Source organism: Coenobita brevimanus, chromosome 44, assembly GCF_032717465.1.
Source record: "Coenobita brevimanus isolate Jiangsu-jjx chromosome 44, ASM3271746v2, whole genome shotgun sequence".
In the NCBI taxonomy this organism is placed as follows: domain Eukaryota; kingdom Metazoa; phylum Arthropoda; class Malacostraca; order Decapoda; family Coenobitidae; genus Coenobita; species Coenobita brevimanus.
Genome location: NC_136997.1, coordinates 42,512,523 through 42,533,317, shown reverse-complemented (window position 1 = coordinate 42,533,317; position 20,795 = coordinate 42,512,523). Strand labels below are relative to the sequence as shown.

At 40.3% G+C, this 20,795-nt stretch overlaps 1 protein-coding gene across 1 annotated transcript in view; it reads right to left on the bottom strand.

The window, feature by feature from the left end:
- The window catches only part of LOC145398068 (glutamate receptor ionotropic, delta-2-like), a 145,239-nt gene extending 127,165 nt beyond the window's left edge, over positions 1 to 18,074 (bottom strand). Inside the window, exons 1-2 of the mRNA XM_080271025.1 lie at positions 17,918 to 18,074; positions 14,386 to 15,422 (exon numbers count right to left, since the gene is read on the bottom strand). Of these exons, the coding sequence (XP_080127151.1) occupies positions 14,386 to 15,422; positions 17,918 to 18,074 (1,194 nt within the window). The remainder of the gene's footprint in view (positions 1 to 14,385; positions 15,423 to 17,917) is intronic.
- Positions 18,075 to 20,795: the final 2,721 nt, after the last annotated feature.

Sequence of the window (20,795 nt, the reverse complement as noted above, 5' to 3'; positions counted from 1 at the left end):
AACATCTTCAACACAAGCGTGAAGACAATGATTTCCACACAGTGCTGACACACATATTACCCACGATAGGTACAAGTGAAGAACAAGTCAGTGTATATAGTTCTATCTATCTATCTATAGCCCGACGCCCTAATCCCGCAAAGGGTGGCCGATGTATATAGTTAATACTGTATATAGTGCATATATATTTTTTTTATATAAAATAACAAAATATGGGACTATATAATATCATTTTCAGTAATATCTGTGCAATATAAACTAAACCTTAAAAAAGGATCCCAAGGAAATTAGCCAGCAATTATGCAACCATGAACAACACAGAGAAAGCGTAGACAAACGAAGAAAAACAAACTATAGAAAATCAATACATACAAAAAAAAAAAGAAAGAAAGAAAAAGAAATAGAGTAAGATCACATAACAAACAAATGAAAATAAGTGTAAGTGTTACTACAAATGCCAAAATACCACATAAACTACAAACAAAAAAGCAAATTATTGTCTCCACAAGCAAGTGGCATGGCACATCATCACTATCATCGACCGCAGTATGACCGGATTCATGTGTCAGGACTGTAGTTATTACAATTATGTAACGACAAACGATTGCATTATGTTACACTTGCTACAATTATGTAACTACAAACGATATGTAACAATTATGTAATGACAAACGATTGCATTATGTTACACTTGCTACAATTATGTAACTACAAACAATATGTACCATTTACGTAACAGTTGCATTAACAAGATGTAACTTTTATGTAACTTTAACTACAATTATGTAACTACAAACGATATGTAACTATTATGTAACGAAAAACGATTGCATTATGTTACACTTTGCCGGTTACGTAACAGTTGCATTAACAAGATGTAACTTTTATGTAACTTTAACTACAATTATAAGGCCAAGACACTTATGTAACAGTTGCATTAACAAAATGTAACTACAATTATAAGGCCAACACAATTATGCATTACCACAATATTTTGTAACAATTCATAAAATGTTACAATTATGTATTACCACAATGCTACTACAATGTTATAAGTCATACAACTATACCACAATTCTGTATTACCAGTACCATTATCTTTAAATGAAATATCAATAACTCTTACCATAATCATAATTTTAAACTATTTTTTTTTCTTGCATGTATGCATTTCACTACAATAACCCAAGTACATACTGTATTACAGTTAAATAGTTTACTTTTAATGCATTTATTCAAATATGTATACAACTTGTTTAAAATGTAATATTACTGAATAATTACTATTCACTATAAATATTATATGTATATCATATTATTATCAATATTATATACTAATAGATTAGCATATGTCAATGATAATTGCTGTTGGAGGACCTCCAGTGGCGTGTACCGAGCATATGTTAGGACTCCATATTATAATTACAAATCATAATAGATAGATAGATAAATAGACAGACAGACAGCTCTATGCGAGCCTGGGAATGGGAAATGATCTTGCAAGTTACACTGAGGAAAAGTTGACGACAGATTACGAAGTAGCCAATCAGGAGATGATGCAGTTAGTTTGTCAGCGATACACCAGGTGAACAAAGCTTAGTGATCATACACACACATACACACATACTCACACACAGGCTTCTAGAACTTTCCAACCACAGGGAACACACGTGACACTACTCCTGTTTCATCAGAATTTAGGAAAGAAAGCTGAGAAGAAGAGAGGCCATATAATCGGCAGGGTGTAGGGAGGAAGGCTTAGCAACTTGAGAGAGAGAGAGAGAGAGAGCAAGACAGGAGGTAGCTAGCGGGACTCTACTTAACTTCACTCGTGTGTGAGAGACTGTTAACATTATCAAGACAAATAAAAATAGTCCCATACTATTCTTTATCTCTCCTTTGTCATTGCATGACAAATGGGAACCAAGATTATCAACGTACAAACAACTCAAGTATAACAACCGCTCGTCCACAAGTCTAATATATATAACTCCACTACAAGTAATTACAAAGTCTATTTTTATGACATTTGGTAGCAGTGAACGTATACGAACCTCGTCTACGAAACAGCAGTGAATTCCTACAAAATATCAAGCTTGAAAACAAAAAAATACCCCCTCCGTCTCCCCGATCATCACGCTGATGTAGAGGTGAAGAGGTCACAGGACGCCTTGCAAGTAGTTTAACAAAGTACTGATACAAACAATCTTGAAATTTCTACGACGAACCAACGAACTACAACCATCTACAATCAACTACAAGTAACAACTCTACGAGTTGTCTGTATAATCTTCTACATGCACCTACAAGTAGCGACAGTCTTCATCCCATAACGAGTGAATCACAAGAGAAAAGGACCGAGAAAACATCGACAAAGAAAAACAAAACAAACAAACGAAGAGTGAGACACGACTCATAACTCACAACTACAAGACCTCACCCTCCTCTCTCTGCTACATCCACCCAACCTCCACCGCTGACGCAGGAGTGAAGAGGTCAAGACGACGAAACAAATACCAAGTCCATATTCACAACTCATCCTACTCACTCATCTTCACTCAAGTTACTCATCGCTACTCATTCACTCACCACACCTACCAGTGTGGGAAGTCGACGTCATCATGCGTGCTCGCTGAAAAGACGACACGTCAGTCAACTCACCACCTGCACCATCACTAACACCATTCCCACCACGGTAAAAATTAGTGAGTTACATAGTTACTTCATTTATACAATACACAGTGATAGACAATAAGCTTCTGCACAAACATATAAAACGTGCTGTATAGTTACAGCTTCAATACACATACTTACTTCAGTTATCTGCATAACTCAAACACTAAATAATCACCAACAATAAATATTCTACGCTGTATATATTCATTGATTTATTATAGCAATTATTTACTACCAACGAGTGTTACCATTTATACCTACATAAAATACGTGTTTCATACATACAGCTATACATTATTATATCTACAAAGAGATGAAGAAAATATACCATCACAGTTACTCAGTGAGCGATTAAAAGAACTGTATTAAACATTTATTAATTAAAGCTACCTAGTGGAAACATGTAAATTAAGTTGCAAGGTAAACTAGAGAAAAAAAAATGGCCAACACAAATGACGTTAGCAAGAGTGAACATCTTCAACACAAGCGTGAAGACAATGATTTCCACACAGTGCTGACACACATATTACCCACGATAGGTACAAGTGGAGAACAAGTCAGTGTATATAGTTAATACTGTACATAGTGTATATATATTTTTTTATATAAAATAACAAAATATGGGACTATATAATATCATTTTCAGTAATATCTGTGCAATATAAACTAAACCTTAAAAAAGGATCCCAAGGAAATTAGCCAGGAATTATGCAACCATGAACACAGAAAAAGCGTAGACAAACGAAGAAAAACAAACTATAGAAAATCAATACATACAAAAAAAAAGAAAGAAAGAAAAAGAAATAGAGTAAGATCACATAACAAAAAAATGAAAATAAGTGTAAGTGTTACTACAAATGCCAAAATACCACATAAACTACAAACAAAAAAGCAAATTGTTGTCTCCACAAGCAAGTGGCATGGCACATCATCACTATCATCGACCGCAGTGTGACCGGATTCATGTGTCAGGACTGCAATTATTACAATTATGTAACGACAAACGATTGCATTATGTTACACTTGCTACAATTATGTAACTACAAACGATATGTAACAATTATGTAATGACAAACGATTGCATTATGTTACACTTGCTACAATTATGTAACTACAAACAATATGTACCATTTACGTAACAGTTGCATTAACAAGATGTAACTTTTATGTAACTTTAACTACAATTATGTAACTACAAACGATATGTAACTATTATGTAACGAAAAACGATTGCATTATGTTACACTTTGCCAGTTATGTAACAGTTGCATTAACAAGATGTAACTTTTATGTAACTTTAACTACAATTATAAGGCCAAGACACTTATGTAACAGTTGCATTAACAAAATGTAACTACAATTATAAGACCAACACAATTATGCATTACCACAATATTTTGTAACAATTCATAAAATGTTACAATTATGTATTACCACAATGCTACAACAATGTTATAAGTCATACAACTATACCACAATTCTGTATTACCAGTACCATTATCTTTAAATGAAATATCAATAACTCTTACCTTAATCTTAATTTTAAACTATTTTTTTTTTCTTCCATGTATGCATTTCACTACAATAACCCAAGTACATACTGTATTACAGTTAAATAGTTTACTTTTAATGCATTTATTCAAATATGTATACAACTTGTTTAAAATGTAATATTACTGAATAATTACTATTTACTATAAATATTATATGTATACAATATTATAATCAATATTATATACTAATAGATTAGCATATGTCAATGATAATTGCTGTTGGAGGACCTCCAGTGGCGTGTACCGAGCATATGTTAGGACTCCATATTATAATTACAAATCATAATAGATAGATAGATAAATAGACAGACAGACAGCTCTATGCGAGCCTGGGAATGGGAAATGATCTTGCAAGTTACACTGAGGAAAAGCTGACGACAGATTACGAAGTAGCCAGTCAGGAGATGATGCAGTTAGTTTGTCAACGATACACCAGGTGAACAAAGCTTAGTGATCATACACACACATACACACATACTCACACACAGACTTCTAGAACTTTCCAACCACAGGGAACACACGTGACACGACTCCTGTTTCATCAGAATTTAGGAAAGAAAGCTGAGAAGAAGAGAGGCCATAGAATCGGCAGGGTGTAGGGAGGAAGGCTTAGCAACCTGAGAGAGAAAGGGAGAGAGAGAGAGAGAGAGCAAGACAGGAGGTAGCTAGCGGGACTCTACTTAACTTCACTCGTGTGTGAGAGACTGTTAACATTATCAAGACAAATAAAAATAGTCCCATACTATTCTTTATCTCTCCTTTGTCATTGCATGACAAATGGGAACCAAGATTATCAACGTACAAACAACTCAAGTATAACAACCGCTCGTCCACAAGTCTAATATATATATATATATATATATATATATATATATATATATATATATATATATATATATATGTATATATATATATATATATATATATATATATATATATATATATATATATATATATATATATATATATATATATATAACTTCTCTACAAGTAACTACAAAGTTTTTTTTATGACATGAATATGATACTGTGTTATTAAGTGAAGACGAAAGGGAGCTGCAAGGCTTGATGGATGAGTTTGGGAGAGTGTGTAAGAAATGGAATCTAAAGGTGAATGTAGGGAAGAGTAAAATTATGATCTTCGAGAGAAGTGGAGTCAGTGAATGTGCAGTGAGTTTGGATGAGGAGGAAATGGAAAATGTGTCTTTGAGTACTTGGACAGTGTGATGAGTACGGATGGAAGTTTAGAGGGTCAAGTGCTTGAAAGGGTAGAGCTAAGAAGAAAGGTTGGTGGATCCTTGAATGTAGTGATAAGGTACAGGGAAGTGAGCATGGAAGTGCAAAAGTTACTACATGACAGTATTGTTATAAAAGCTCTAACGTATGGAAGTGAAGCTTGGACCTTGTTGGAGTGACAGAAGTCAAGACAGAAGCAGTGGAATGTGTTATTTGAGAGGAGCATGTGGAGTCACATGGAGAGACAGAATGACAAATGAGGAAGTGCAGGAGCGTTGTGGTGTGGATGTGGATGTGATAGGAAGCGTTAGAAGAAATACACTGAGGTGGTTTGGCCATCTGGAGAGGATTGAGAGCAAGAGACTGATGAGGACAGTGTATGTGATTGAAGCGGAGGGGGGAGAGTATAGGGGGAGGCCAAGGATGAGATAGAAGGATGGAGTGGAGAGATAGATGAGAGAGGGGTGTGTGAGCTGGGAGATGGGCAGTGAAATGCCGGGGGACAGGGCGAAATAGAGGGGATATGTTTGTGGCCACCCCATACAGGCATAAGGCGTCTGGCAATAGATAGATAGATAGACAGACAGGATGAGGATGCGGATATTCGGTCCGCACACACACACACACATCTATCTATCTATCTATCTACCTTTATATAGATAGATAGATAGATAGATATAGAAATATATTGATATATATATATAGGTATAGAAATATATAGATATCAATATATAGATATAGAAATATATAGATAGATAGATAGATAGATAGATAGAAACAGATATATAGATAGAAAGATAGATAGATAGATAGATAGATCGTTTCATCGTTTCGTTTCATTTTTAAAGGCTCCAACATGCTTGCATGCGTCGGTCTTGATCACCTAATGGGGGCTTTCTACGCAGCTCAATCCATTGCAGCCTCCCTGTTCAGTCCCTTAACCCAAAGGTCACACTTAATGACCTCGTCCCATGTCTTTCTCGGTCTACCCCTCATAACCCCACCCCCAATATTAACATTTCTCACCTTCGTCACCCAATTATTATTCCCCATCCTCTCCACATGTCCAAACCATCCCAATCTACCTCTCCTCATCACAACACCAATACACTCTAGTCACATCCTACCTCTTAACTCTTCCATCATAAACCCAGCCCCCCCTGACCTTGCCCACAGGGACACACTACACATCCACCTAATCATTGTCATTTCTGTACGTCTAAGCCGGCGAATATCCTCCTCCTTTACTGCCCAGGTCTCACTACCATACAGCATTACACTCCTAACACATGCTGCATACAAAGGCCCCTTAGCACGTAGGGAGAGCCCTCTCAGTGTCAGAAGAGGCAAGAGCTCCCTGAACTTCTTCCAACTACTTCTCATCCTAGCCACAGAGCTAGCTCCAGCCCCACCTCCAGCACACAACATGTCTCCCAAATAACAAAACTCTTCCACACACTCAAGAGATTCACCAACAAGTTCAATCCTTTCACGCCTGACAATCTCCACCTGCTCTCCCCGACACACTGCACACATAAAATCAGCATTATCTCGCAGTCTACCTCTGATACCACTTCATCTCTTGTGCACCCATTTATCACAAACACTGCACAAGATAGAATTACTTCCCACGCCCTTGTGGCAAACTGCACATGGCCACTCTCCCTCGTCATTGACAGTACCGCCACCAACCCTAGATATCATTAATTTTGTTTTATCTGCATTTACCCTTAAGCCCTTGTGCCCCATACCATCTCTCCACTTCCTAAACCTTTCCTCCACCTCCCTTTCGTTCTCTGCAATCAACACCAAATCATCAACATACAACATCTTTCACGGGAGTCCTTTTCTAAAGTCACGTGAGAGGGCTTCAAGTACCATGATAAACAACATGGGACTCAAAACTGACCCCTGATGCTCACCATAGTTCGCGGAAAACTCATCACTCAAATCTCCATTCACTGTTACCTGGGTGCGAGCACCCACATACATAGCCATAACCACCCTAATCAACCACTCCTCCAAGCCAAGCTTTCTCATTGCCCACTTCACCGCCCCTCTAGGGACTCTGTCAAAGGCCTTTTCCAAATCAACAAAAAGAAAATACAGATCCCTTTTCCTACCAATATATTTTTCCTGAAGCTGTCGAACAACGAATATGGCATCAGTGGTCCCCCTACTTGGCGTAAGCCCAAACTGCATTTCATCAATATTCACTCTTTCTCTAATCATACCTTCTAAAACTCTCTCCATTACCTTCATTATCTGATTTAAAAGCTTTATACCTCTGTAATTTCCTCTTTCCAGTGCATCACCCTTCCCTTTATACACATTTACAATTACACTCTTCAGCCAATCATCTGGGACAACACACTCATAAATAATCATATTTATTAGGTCAATGACTAACCTCACCCCTATATCTCCTTAGGCTTTCAACATTTCGGCAGTCAACCTAGACACACCTGCTGCCTTCCCCACTTTCATCCTGCCTATTGCCTCACTCACAGTAGCAGCATCAATCAAAGGCCAAGGGCCAGTCACTGGATCTGCTGGCTCCAAACCTTCCCTGTCCAAGTCAAATTCCTCAATCAACAACCGGCTATAATAGTCTCTCTATGCTTCTTTAATATCCCCACTGTTCACCACTACCCTTCCTTCAACATTCTTCACATACTACTCACCTATAATATCCCGATTAACCCTCTTCATCTGATTTGCCACCTTAAAGATCATATTTTTCCTTTCCCCATGATTCAGGTTATCAAGTAAAAGTCTCTGTGACTCAGACTTCGCCCTGTATACCTCTCTTCTAGCCCTATGCTTGTCAGTCAAGTATTCCTCTTTGCTACCACCCTTCTTTCATTCCCGGAAAAGCCTTCTTTTCTCCCTAACTGCAGCTTCTACACCCTCATCCCACCACCAAGTTACTTTATGTCTTTGTGGTCCTCTTGTCCAATCACACGTTACATCAGTAACTCTCAAGAGATTGTTCTTGAGGGCTCTGTACTGTTCATTAACGCCTCTGTCTATGGCTCCCTGTTCAGCCACCACTCTCCTCATCTCGCTACAGAAGGCATCCTTTACTACTTGGTTTTTCAGCTTCCATACTTTCCTCCGAGGTACGTAAATCCTCCTTTTCATCACTCGTTCTTTAAGCACCATATCACAAATCAATAGATTGTGCTGCTGCACACACTCTTCACTTCCTATAACTTTAACATCCCTCACTAACCTCCTATCAGCCCTCCTAACCAGAAAATAATCTATCTGACTGTTATTTCCCCCAGACTCATACGTAATTAACCTACTCTCTCTTTTCCTAAAATGTGTGTTGCACACAATCATATCCGTTGCCTCCCCAAACTCGAGTATCCTTTCCCCTTCCGCATTCCTTACACCATATGCACATCTACCATGTACTCCTTCATAACCTCGTGTTGTTTCACCTACATGACCATTTAAATCCCCTCCCAAAACCACTATCTCATCATCCCACACCACCCACTACACATATTAAATCATCCCAAAATCTATCTTTCTCTGCTTCATCCAATCCTACCAGTGCATATGCCAATATATCTGCAGCTATCTTTCTACCAAATAGAATTTTCACCACCAATATCCTATCGCTTACTCTTATAACATTCATAACATATTCCACCCATTTCTCCACAACCATCACACCAACACCCCCATAACCGTCTGTCCCCTCCTGCCAAAACAACTTATAGCAACAGTCCCTCCCAACAATCTTTCTGGCTGATCCACCCCTGTACCGGACTTCCTACAAACACGCCACATCCACCCACCTCCTACTGAATGACTCAACGACTTCCCCCGCTCTTCCCGTCAAACTTCCCACGTTTCATGAAGCCACCCTCATCCCCCTGGGTGGTTTACTGTCCTCAGGCTTGCTTTGAAACTTATTCTTGTGTTCTGTCATAATCAGGATTAATAAAGGGGGATAGACATACCACAGGCCCCACTCACTGCACAGTCCCAGGTTCAGGCAATGGATCTGGGACCCCTAGCCCACCAGCTTACTATTGGCCTCGGGGCACCCTGCCAGGACAGCTGCAGGGACACCCTCCAAGCGCGCCTTGGCACTGCAACTATCCCGCCATTATACACCCACTGATAGGGCAGCCTCCTGGGGCGCTACTCCCCGGTTCGGGCCCCTCTCTCTATTGGGAGGAAGCGATATATATATATATATATATATATATATATATATATATATATATATATATATATATTTATTAGCAACATTATCCTTATCCATTTGATGTGAGAAACTTGTAATGCTCTTCCAAAGCAAAGGAAAGAATGATAGTAGGAAAACTAATAAACAGAATACCCAGCGCAATGGGTTACACACTTGTCCATTAACAGTTAATTCTCTCGATCCGTGATTCGATACTAATGTGTTTCATAATCACCTATTTGACGGTAAAACCTTTGTCATGCACTCCTCTGTACAAAATTCACCTAGCCAGCTTCACCCACTGTCAGTTCCCTAATATCATCATCTCGCTCATTCACATTTCCATCCACCATCTTCTTGGCCAACAATGTCCCCTTTCTTGTTCAAATTCATTCACAACAATCCTTTTCACCTCCCTGTTTATATCCATTCTCTCCATATGACCATACCATCATATCACGCTCTCGTTAGTTGCATTGTCCATTGACTTTCTTACTCTACAGCTTTCACGGATTGCATCCTTATCTTTCCCTTTCTCTAAAGTCCACACACAGTTCTCATAATCCCATCTTTTTTTTCTTTTTTTTCATATATATATATATATATATATATATATATATATATATATATATATATATATGATATATATATATGTATATCGTTTCGTTTCGTTTCGTTTTTAAAGGCTCCAACATGCTTACTTGTGTCGGCCTTGGTCACCTAATGGAGGCTCTCCACGCTGCACGATCCATTGCAGCCTCCCTGTTCAGTCCCTTAACCATAAGGTCACACTTAATGACCTCGTCCCATGTCTTTCTCGGTCTACTCCTCATAACCCCACCCCCAATATTAACACTTCTCACCTTCCTCACCCAATTATCATCCCCAGTCCTCTCCACATGTCCAAACCACCTCAGTCTACCTCTCCTCATCACAACACCAATACACTCCAGTCCCATCCTCCCTCTCAACTCTTCCATTGTAAACCCAGCCCCTCCAGGCCTTGGACACAGGGACGCACTGCACATCCACCTAATCATTGTCATTTCTGTACGTCTGAGCCGGCGAATGTCTTCCTCCTTCACTGCCCAGGTCTCACTGCCATACAGCATTACACTCATAACACATGCTGCATACAAAGACCCCTTAGCACGTAGGGAGAGCCCTCTCAATGTCAGGAGAGGCAAGAGCTCTCTGAACTTCTTCCAAACACTTCTCACCCTAGCCACAGAGCTAGCTCCAGCCCCACCTCCAGCACACAACATGTCTCCCAAATAACAAAACTCTTCCACACACTCAAGAGATTCACCAGCAAGTTCAATCCTTTCACATCTGACGATCTCCACCTGCTCACCCCGGCACTCCGTACACATAAAATCAGCATTATCTCGCAGTCTACCTCTGATTACACTACATCTCTTACGCACCAATTTATCACACACACCGCACAAGATGGAATTATTTCCCACGCCCTTGTGGCAAACTGCACATGGCCACTCTCCCTCGTCTTTGACAGTACCGCCACCAACCCTAGATATCATTACTTTTGTTTTATCTGCATTTACCCTTAAACCCTTTTGCCTCATACCATCTCTCTACTTCCTAAAGGTTTCCTCTGCCTCCCATTCATTCTCTGCAATCAACACCAACTCATCAGCATACAACAACTTCCACGGGAGTCCGTTTCTAAAGTCACGTGAAAAGGCTTCAAGTACCATGATAAACAACATGGGACTCAAGACTGACCCCTGATGCTCACCAACATTCACGGAAAACTCATCACTCAAATCTCCATTCACTCTCACCTGGGTGTGAGCACCCACATACATGGCCATAACCACCCTAACCAGCCACTCCTCCAAGCCAAGCTTTCTCATTGCCCACTTCACCACCTCTCTAGGGACTCTGTCAAAGACCTTTTCCAAATCAACAAAAACAAAATAAAGATCCCTTCTCCTACCAATATATTTTTCCTGAAGCTGTCGAACAATGAATATGGCATCAGTGGTCCCCCTACCTGGCATAAACCCAAACTGCATCTCATCAATATTCACTCTTTCTCTAATCATACCTTCTAAAACTCTCTCCATTACCTTCATTATCTGATCTAAAAGCTTTATACCTCTATAATTTCCTCTTTCCAGGGCATCATCCTTCCCTTTATACACATATACAATTACACTCTTCAACCAATCATTTGGGACAACACACTCATAAATAATCCTATTTATCAGGTCAGTGACTAAACTCACCCCTATATCGCCTGAGGCCTTCAACATTTCGGCAGTCAACCCAGACACACTTGCTGCCTTCCCCACCCTCATCCTGCCTATTGCCTCACTCACAGTAGCAGTATCAATCAAAGGCCAAGGGCCAGACACTGGATCTGCTGGCTCCAAACCTTCCCTGTCCCAGTCAAACTTCTCATTCAACAACCGGTTATAATGCTCTCTCCATGCATCTTTAATATCCTCACTGTTCACCACTACCCTTCCTTCATCATTCTTCACACACTGCTCACCTATGATATCCCGATTATCCCTCTTCACCTGACCTGCCACCCTAAATATATTTTTCCTTTCCCCATGATTTAGGTTATCAAGTAATTATCTCTGTGACTCAGACTTTGCCCTGTATACCTCTCTCCTAGCCCTACGCTTGGCAGCCAAATATTCCTCTTTGCTACCACCCTTCTTCCGTTCCCCGAAAAGCCTTCTTTTCTCCTTAATTGCAGCTTCTACACCCTCATCCCACCACCAAGTTACTTTATGTCTTGGTGGTCCTCTTGTCCAGCCGCATGTTACATCAGCAACTCTCAAGAAATTGTTCTTGAGGGCTCTGTACTGTTCATTAACGCCTCTGTCTACAGCTCCCTGTTCAGCCACCACTCTCCTCAACTCGCTATAGAAGGCATCCCTTACTACTTGGTTTTTCAGCTTCCATATTTTCCTCCTAGGTACATAAGTCCTCTTTTTCATCACTTGTTCTTTAAGCACCATATCACAAATCAATAGTTTGTGCTGCTGCAAACACTCCTCACTTCCTATAACTTTAACATCCCTCACTAACCTCCTATCGGCCCTCCTAACCAGAAAATAATCTATCTGACTGCTATTTCCCCCAGACTCATACGTAATTAACCTACTGTCTCTTTTCCTAAAGTATGTGTTTGCACACAATCATATATATATATATATATATATATATATATATATATATATATATATATATATATATATATATATATATATATATACACACACACAAAAAGAGAGAGGTACAACACCAGTATCTCAGCATGGGATGGTCCGGCACCTCTTTTAATCAGGATGAAATCATGGAAGAATAATGAGATATAAATTAATGAATTCATAAAATGTGAAGTGAAAAGACTGTTCCGTTTTAGAAATGAGATACCAAAATAATTTTTGGTGTTCGGTATAGTTACTGAACAAGTAAATAATACCGGTACATCAGTCAAAGACTTGTTGAATAGCCTTAGCCACAGCATGGAAAATTCAGAAGATTACAGTTTGGGACTACAAAAATCACATTTGGAACGGAAATTAGTGTAGGGGAGGTAAAAGGACACAGAACAGGGGTGTTGCCAGGAGTATCTCTTAGCTGGGTTCAGATGTGGAAAATCTGAGACCTAGAAGGCAAGCTAAGGTATTCAGCAGAGAGGAAACCAAGGGAAAGGTCACAATTGCTACGGTAATTGATAGAAACGAGTCAGACATTGGTCCAGTGAACTTCAAATGGTCATCACCCTCATATGGGACAAGGGTGGGGATATTTCTTGCCCATTCTCTTGGGGCTCAGTGACCATGCAATCCTGTCATGTATTATTAGTCAGTTTTAAAGGATCATCCTTACTAAAATAGGCAGATAGTGTGCTGAGGCGCAGCTGAAAAATATGTTTAGATGAATATGTTGACATATTCCTGTAAAAGAGCAGTGAAAGCAGACAGCATTTTGTGTTCTGGTGGTGTGTTGAGTACTTTATCACTACCACTTGTATATATATCTAAATATTTCCTTTCTACAATATACGGCCAGTAGATGATAGCATAATCCAGTAATTTTGTTTCTATACTACTTTCTTAAAATCTGTTTCCTCCCTGGCCGCTCTACTTTATTATGTACTGAAAGGACGCCTTCATCAATACGGTGCTTTCCTTTTCAGTAACAACGCTAATTTCTTGTTTGAAATATTTGCAAAGGGCTTCACTTTCTGCTATTCATAGTCCATATCGCAGTGTATACAATAAACATAGCAAGGGGAGTTGGTATACTCCTAACTAAAATATTGAAGGTGATGTTGTTTTGCCTCAAGTAGGGCAAGTGCTTATCCCAAGCGTTAGGCAAACTGATTCCAATGATATCTAGTGAGTGCACACAATTAAACAGAAAGAAAGTATAAGGGTAACTTTGTCACACTAGAAAGCAGAATTTATACAGTTAAAGCTGGCCTGAAAACAATAAAAAAATGGTGTTTTGATTAATTGACAATGAAATATGTTACGCTATAAACAATTTACAGTTCACTGTCAGAGTAAGTGATGCAGCCACACTGAGTATAAACAGTACTACTTCTGTTATAAAGGTATATGAAAGCAGTGATGACGAGTGCAAAGTGCATAACTGTTAATGAAGGGTGAGTGTTGTGGTGACACAGGGAGAGAAAGTGCAGTCTGTGTTTGTGTGATTCACCTTGAGAGCGATACCAGTGGGGTCGCTGGTGTGACGGAACCTGCGAAGGATGAAAGCCAACGGAATGGAAATCACCACCGTGGTAACAAACACGAAACCCCATGTTACTGGGGAGAAAGGATAAAGGATGTTCCTCCACTGGGCTAATGGTTGAGGTACTTCCAGGACTATTCCAAAACCACTTTCCCAATATGGGTAAGTCGAATCAAAGTCACTCATTGAATCAGGAGTGATGTACTGTGTGTTGATCACCAGATCTTTATCTTTGTACATCAGCTCGTGAAACATCCCCACCCATGTCCCATTCCGTTTGACTCCCCACACTACCTCATCCATCTGGACAAATTTCGTTCGAAAGTTAAGTTTATTACCAATAATCTCTATAGCTTCTGCGTTGGCACCAATACAATCACCTGCCATGTTTTTCCTGTCATAGTAAATGAAAGGTTCATCATAGCATATCATTGGCACCCTGAAGACTTGACCTCCAAAGTCGTGAAGGTGGGGAGGAAACAGTGCCTCCCTACTGTGAAATTTGCCAGGACTCCAGACTCCTAATGTAGTCTTTTTGACTGAGTGGTGTACATCTGTAGGTCTGGAGGTGTAGGCAAGAATACGGGGTCGGCTGGCATTGGCAGCTGGCTGGAGCAGCAGGATGAACCTGGATCGCTGGACGACGGGCTGGCTGAGGACGATGGTGGTGTTGAGGTTTGGGTCCAGGCAGAAGAGGACGAGGTAGCTGGGGTTCCAGTGTCTGTTGTCTGCCAGGGGGAGAAGGAAGGCGGTGGGGTCGTGTTGGAAGAGGAGAATGGCGGTGAGGAGGGAACCTTGTGTGTGGTGGGCGGGATGGGCTGTGTGGAGAAGTGAGTGTTGAGTGACGAGGAGGACGGGCGTGTGGGAAGCTCCTGCCACCGACACCACCCTGCCCACATCCAGTAAATGTTGACTCAGGTCATCTGTGACCAGCAGAAGGTTTTGGTCATGCAGCGGCCCCGACGCCAGCATGCTGAGTACGTCTTGAGCCAGGAATACGTTTTCTGGGGCAGAAGAGAACGAAGTTAGTGGTTGTTATCGATCATGTGGTGTAGCAGACGGGGGACGGAATTCCATAATTTTTTCTCCATTTGGCTAACGTTGACCTGCTCTTTACTGAAAAAAAATGGTGGGAGGTGAACAAGAAAAAGATATAGCGATCAGATCACTGAAAATCTGTTGAGTGCATAGCGGTACATGAAATGCTTGGCTAAAAATGCTTAATCTTTATACGTTTAACATTGGTGTCAATTAGAAAGATTTTGGGTGATATGTAGAGGCTTAACAACCAGAAAAAGGAATGAATGAAATGGTTTCCTTGTATGCCCGAATGTAGTTGTAGTAAAATGACAAAGGAATGCATTGAGAATGAAACAAAAGCATTCGGGGCCCGAATGCTAATCGCCCGCCAAAATATGTTGATGGTTAAGGGAAAATATACTTATAAACCAACTTTGACGAATATTCACAAATCTCTACAGAGTCCAGTCACTGCCTTTCACAGAAAGCCAGTTCATATTTAAAAACATAGGGCGGCTGGCAATCAGTTGTCTTTCGTAAAACTCTTACATAAAATAATAGGCTTCTGACATCCACATAGTGGCTATTTCCTTAAGATTTGGTGAAAATTCGTCCATAACTTTTCGAAATATTTTGGCAACACACACACACACACACACACACACACACACACACACACACACAAACTCTACCGCCTCGTCTTGCTAAAGGCTGGAAATAATACAAATTCATGATGAAAATAATATATATGTATATAAAACAATGAATCCGAATTAGGAGAAGCAGCAGTAATGGTTGAAGCTCCAAGTTCATCTGAAACGTCAACCCGGTGGACTGCTGGTTGAAGCTGCCATTCTCTGACAGTCCACCATCCTCCAGTCGGGGGGCAGGGAACTGAGGCTCGTTTGAATGAATGGTAACAGAACTGCCCAGTTATACTGGTGCCATAGCACGAAAATGTCCTTCTCCAGTTCCGGAAAATTCTTTGCAGTTGTAAAATATAGCTGGTAAAGGAGTTGGCAGGTATTTAGTATGAAAAAAAAAAAAATGGATTTGCTTAAGATGAAGTTGAAAAAGGGGGAGGCGGTGGCAGAGTCGGTAGAGAGGCGGCCTGCAGTCCTAATGGACCCAGGTTCGAATCCCTGCTGGGGCAGGGAACAGTTTAAGGATTTAAATTTCATGAAAAGCAGACTGTTCTGATCCACCAGATGTCCAGCCGAGAGGTCATAAAAGTACTCAAGCTAATAACAGCACACCAGTCCTGTATAAGACAGCCCTAGCATGTTTTCAGTATGGCTGGTGGGTGTTTGCTCCGAAATGGTGACATGTGGATATGTAGGACTACTGGGCCCAAAGGAGAACTATTGAGACTTGAGGATAGGCCCTGAATCCTTTGCCCAGAGTCCAATATGTAAAAAAAAAAAAAAAAAGAAAAAAAAAAAAGACGAAATATAAGGAGATGGAGGAACTATTTTGAGATGCTTGAGAGTTAGCAGGACTCGACTTGGGGATACAAAAAGAAAGAAACGGATTCCTAAGAATAATAAAACTGTAGAAACGAGGAATGGTGTAAAAAAGCTGACGAATAGGAAGACTATGTATTAGTGAGATTGCAAAAGCCATATTCGAGAGATAAGCAAATGAAGTGGAAAGTTAGAGAACTAAATGTAAGAAATGCTGTGATAAGGCAGATGTTGGAAAAATTGCGTAAGAATGGCGATAATAAATGTATGGATAGTATGCCTGTAAAACTTCTTAATTAAAGCACCAATTAAAGGTAAAGGCCTTTTTATTTTTGTATGTGTAACGTTTCACTTTGTTCGGGGCTTCCTCAGATACTAGTCATTGTTGCAAAAATATTGTCTATATACAGTACTCTCAGGCTTCATTTCATGGATTGGGGGAGGTGTAAGGGGTATTGCTAGTAGTAGTATTTCCACTGTTGCTTCCACACACTTAAAGCACAAACACAGACGCTTGACCAAGCATGTATACGAGGTCTGTTCAGAAAGTATCCCACCTTCGGCTCTAATAAAATAGCTAACCTATCGAGCCAGGACACTAACCCCCCTCAAAGTCGGTTTTTGGTATCTCCTGCAGGTGCTTCGTCTCATTCGTCATGATCTCTTCTCTCATCTCAAATCGGGAACCCTTCAGAGGAGTTTTGAGCTTGGGGAACAACCAAAAGTCGCACAGAGCCATGTTTGGTGAGTAGAGAACCTGCCAGACCTGCGGGATGTTGTTCTTGGCCAAAAATTCCTGACTCAATTGAGAGGAATGGGAAGAGGCGTTGTCATGGTGCAGCTTCTAACTTGTCACTTTCCGAAGGTCTGTTCTCATCCTCCTAATTGAGTCAAGAAGACGACAGATAATGTCGAGGTAGTAATGTTTGTTCACAGTCTGACCTTCTGGAGTGTATTCGTGATGCACAACGCCACATTAGTCGAGAAAAATGAAGTCAAAATGCACATCACCTTGCTGCCGACCTGTCGTGCTTTTTTGGGCTGAGGCCATCCTGCATGCTTCCAATGGGCTGACCGTGATTTGATTACTGGGTCGTACCCGTACACCAAAGTCTCATCGCCAGTGATAACAGTCTTCAGAAAGTCTGGATTGAGATTTGCACACGCCGACATGTTTTGAGTAAGGTTTATTCGCAGAGCTCATTGTTCACGTGAAAAGAGCTTTGGAACGAACTTGGCATTAAGTCTTTGCATGCCCAAACTATCCATTAAAATTTTGTGAGTTGATCCATTGCTAATTCCAATTTCATTAGCAATTTCTTGGACAGTTATCACATTTTCAGCACTCCTGCCTGTTGATGGCCTCCCACGACGTGGATCGTCTTCAACTGACATTCGGCCATTACTGAAGTGATTATACCACTCCTTTATTTGCGTTACCCCATGGCTTCATTCCCAACAACTTGCTGGATCTTCCTGATAGTTTCAGCTTGGGTATCATCTAGTTTTTGGCAAAATTTGATGCAGTAACGTTGTTTCATTTTTTGGTCAACGTGACGAGCGCGGGAACACGACAAGTGTAAGGTGAACGACCATAAACGCTGGCTGACTGACAGCCACTGAGTCACTCGTGTCGACTGGCCTTAATCACGCATGTTCACGAAAGTCCTGCACCGTGCTACACAAAACCCCTCCCCTATCCCCCAACTGGTTGGTGAGAAATGAACGAGATCGGATACATTTTGAACAGACCTCGTACTCAGCCAGCCTACATCTTCCCTCTTACCCTTGTAGCCAGACCTGAGGGTGCAGCATGTGGGACGAGAGTTGGATCGAAACGTTACACATAAAATGTAAAGGTCCATATCACTAAATGTTACTTTGGTTTACCATATATTTATGTTGTTTATAGATATTAGTAAAAAATTCGTGTGACATGGCGAATAGTTGCAGGGCCGTATCCACCAATTTGGAAAAGGGCGACCGTGATCTTTGACAGAATTACAAGGTTGAAGTTATGCTAATTCAGTACCAATCCTCCACGTTTGATGCCAAATCCCTTCTTTCATTTGGAATGATTGTATGATAACATTAGTGTAACCTCTTTTTGCATATATTGTAGTCCAGTATATAGCAATGTTTTTATTTTTAATTATTATTATTACCAGTAACCAGTGATCTGTCAAAAACAGGGGGACAGACGCCCCCCCATGCTCCCACCATATCTGTGCCTGCAATAGGGATTTTGACAGGCTTTACATAAAGATAGTGGAGAGAGAAAAAAATTACTTCTGTTTCAAGCTTCTGTACTGGTATTACAGCATGTGACAGAATGGATGGATGTCTGAATGGTTAAATATTATGAATTCAGTGAGGGAAAGGTACGGTAGGATTGTAATTTTTTTCCATCGCACCCACGTACTTATTTAGAGTATAAGAGAAAGATTTCCAACAGGTATATAGTTTATTCCAACTAAACTACTGAAACATCTCTTACAACCAGAATGAACGGTCTTTTAAATTAAGTATGCCCGGCATTAAAAGCTAATAAAAGAACCATTTCAGTTTGATTACATAACTTTCCTGCTGCCGATCAAACTACTTAGTGCATCGTTGAAAAGACCACTCGCATTGAAGGGCTGTCCAACTCGAATGATCTCTAATCCTATGCAAAATCTCCTGAAAGTAGCATCAACACAAAAGAATAATGGATAGCAGGTTAATGGAGTAAAAAATCGTCATCAGAGAAGTTGGTGGAGGAGTGGCACTTTCTTCTCCAGTTTCATGAGGTCTAATTAGTGAAGCACGAACAGTAGCCGCTTTGACAAGACTTACTGCAGCTTCATTTAAGGAAGCCCTGACCATGCCAAATGGAGTCAGTAATGGCTACTTTGTCACAGATGTACTGTACCTCCTCCTGAGACACATCATCAATGGAGAGGCACGTTACAATCTTTGTAAACTGAAAAAAGCATAGACTTTGTTTACTAATACCCGAACGACAAATGTGTTTACAGTCACAAGCTTTGCTGGTCCGTGGACAGAGCGGAATTAGGACAATTCCAGTGTAATCTACCAGGGTCGAATTAAATCAGCAAAAGAAAGTCAAATAGGATAAAATTATGTATTATTTTAAGTTATTTTGGCCAGTTAAATGTCCAGCTTTCGATCACCAAGACTTTTTTTTTTTTTTTTTCCACCAAAGAGCATTGGGTCTCGGTCTATAATTTTTCCAGCCATTGAACGCATCATAGTCAAAGAAGTTTTTACCACAGGAGGCTAGCATCAACTTCTGACTGGCTTTCATCACATTCTGAATCATTGTTACTTTTATTCTCGTTAGTTTCTGCGGCCAGTTCGTATGATGCTAAATCGTCTACAACATTTCGCCGGCAGACTAGATAGAGCAAGGTCAAAATCGGGACAACGTTCAAAAGGGTATATCTGTTGGGTTGTCAGCAAAGTGGTCAATCAAATAGTCATTTACCAAATCGCAGAGTTTTTAGTCATTATGTAAACAGAGCGATCATTTTGCAGATTGAACAGTTTCATAAGAGGGCCGAAATATATAAACTACTGAGTTAGGAGAACTTCCAGGAGTTATGAAGTGAGGAGTGAACCTGGTGAAAAACAGAGAAGACTGGAGTGTTCCAGATGGTATGTATAGAGATCATGATGCTCTTCTTGCCAGTAAAGGACGGTATTTTTGCTATTTGACTAAGTTTTGTGAAGGTCAATTAACTGGGGGTCTGCACAAACTCTATGCCTGTTGTGATATATTCCTGTTATAATGTTTTACTCAGTGAAGAGAGTTAGAGTTGTGAAAATTAAGCAGGAATCCCTCAAAGAAGAAAAGTGGTCAGGGCTCTGAAGACGTTGAAAATCTATATGGGA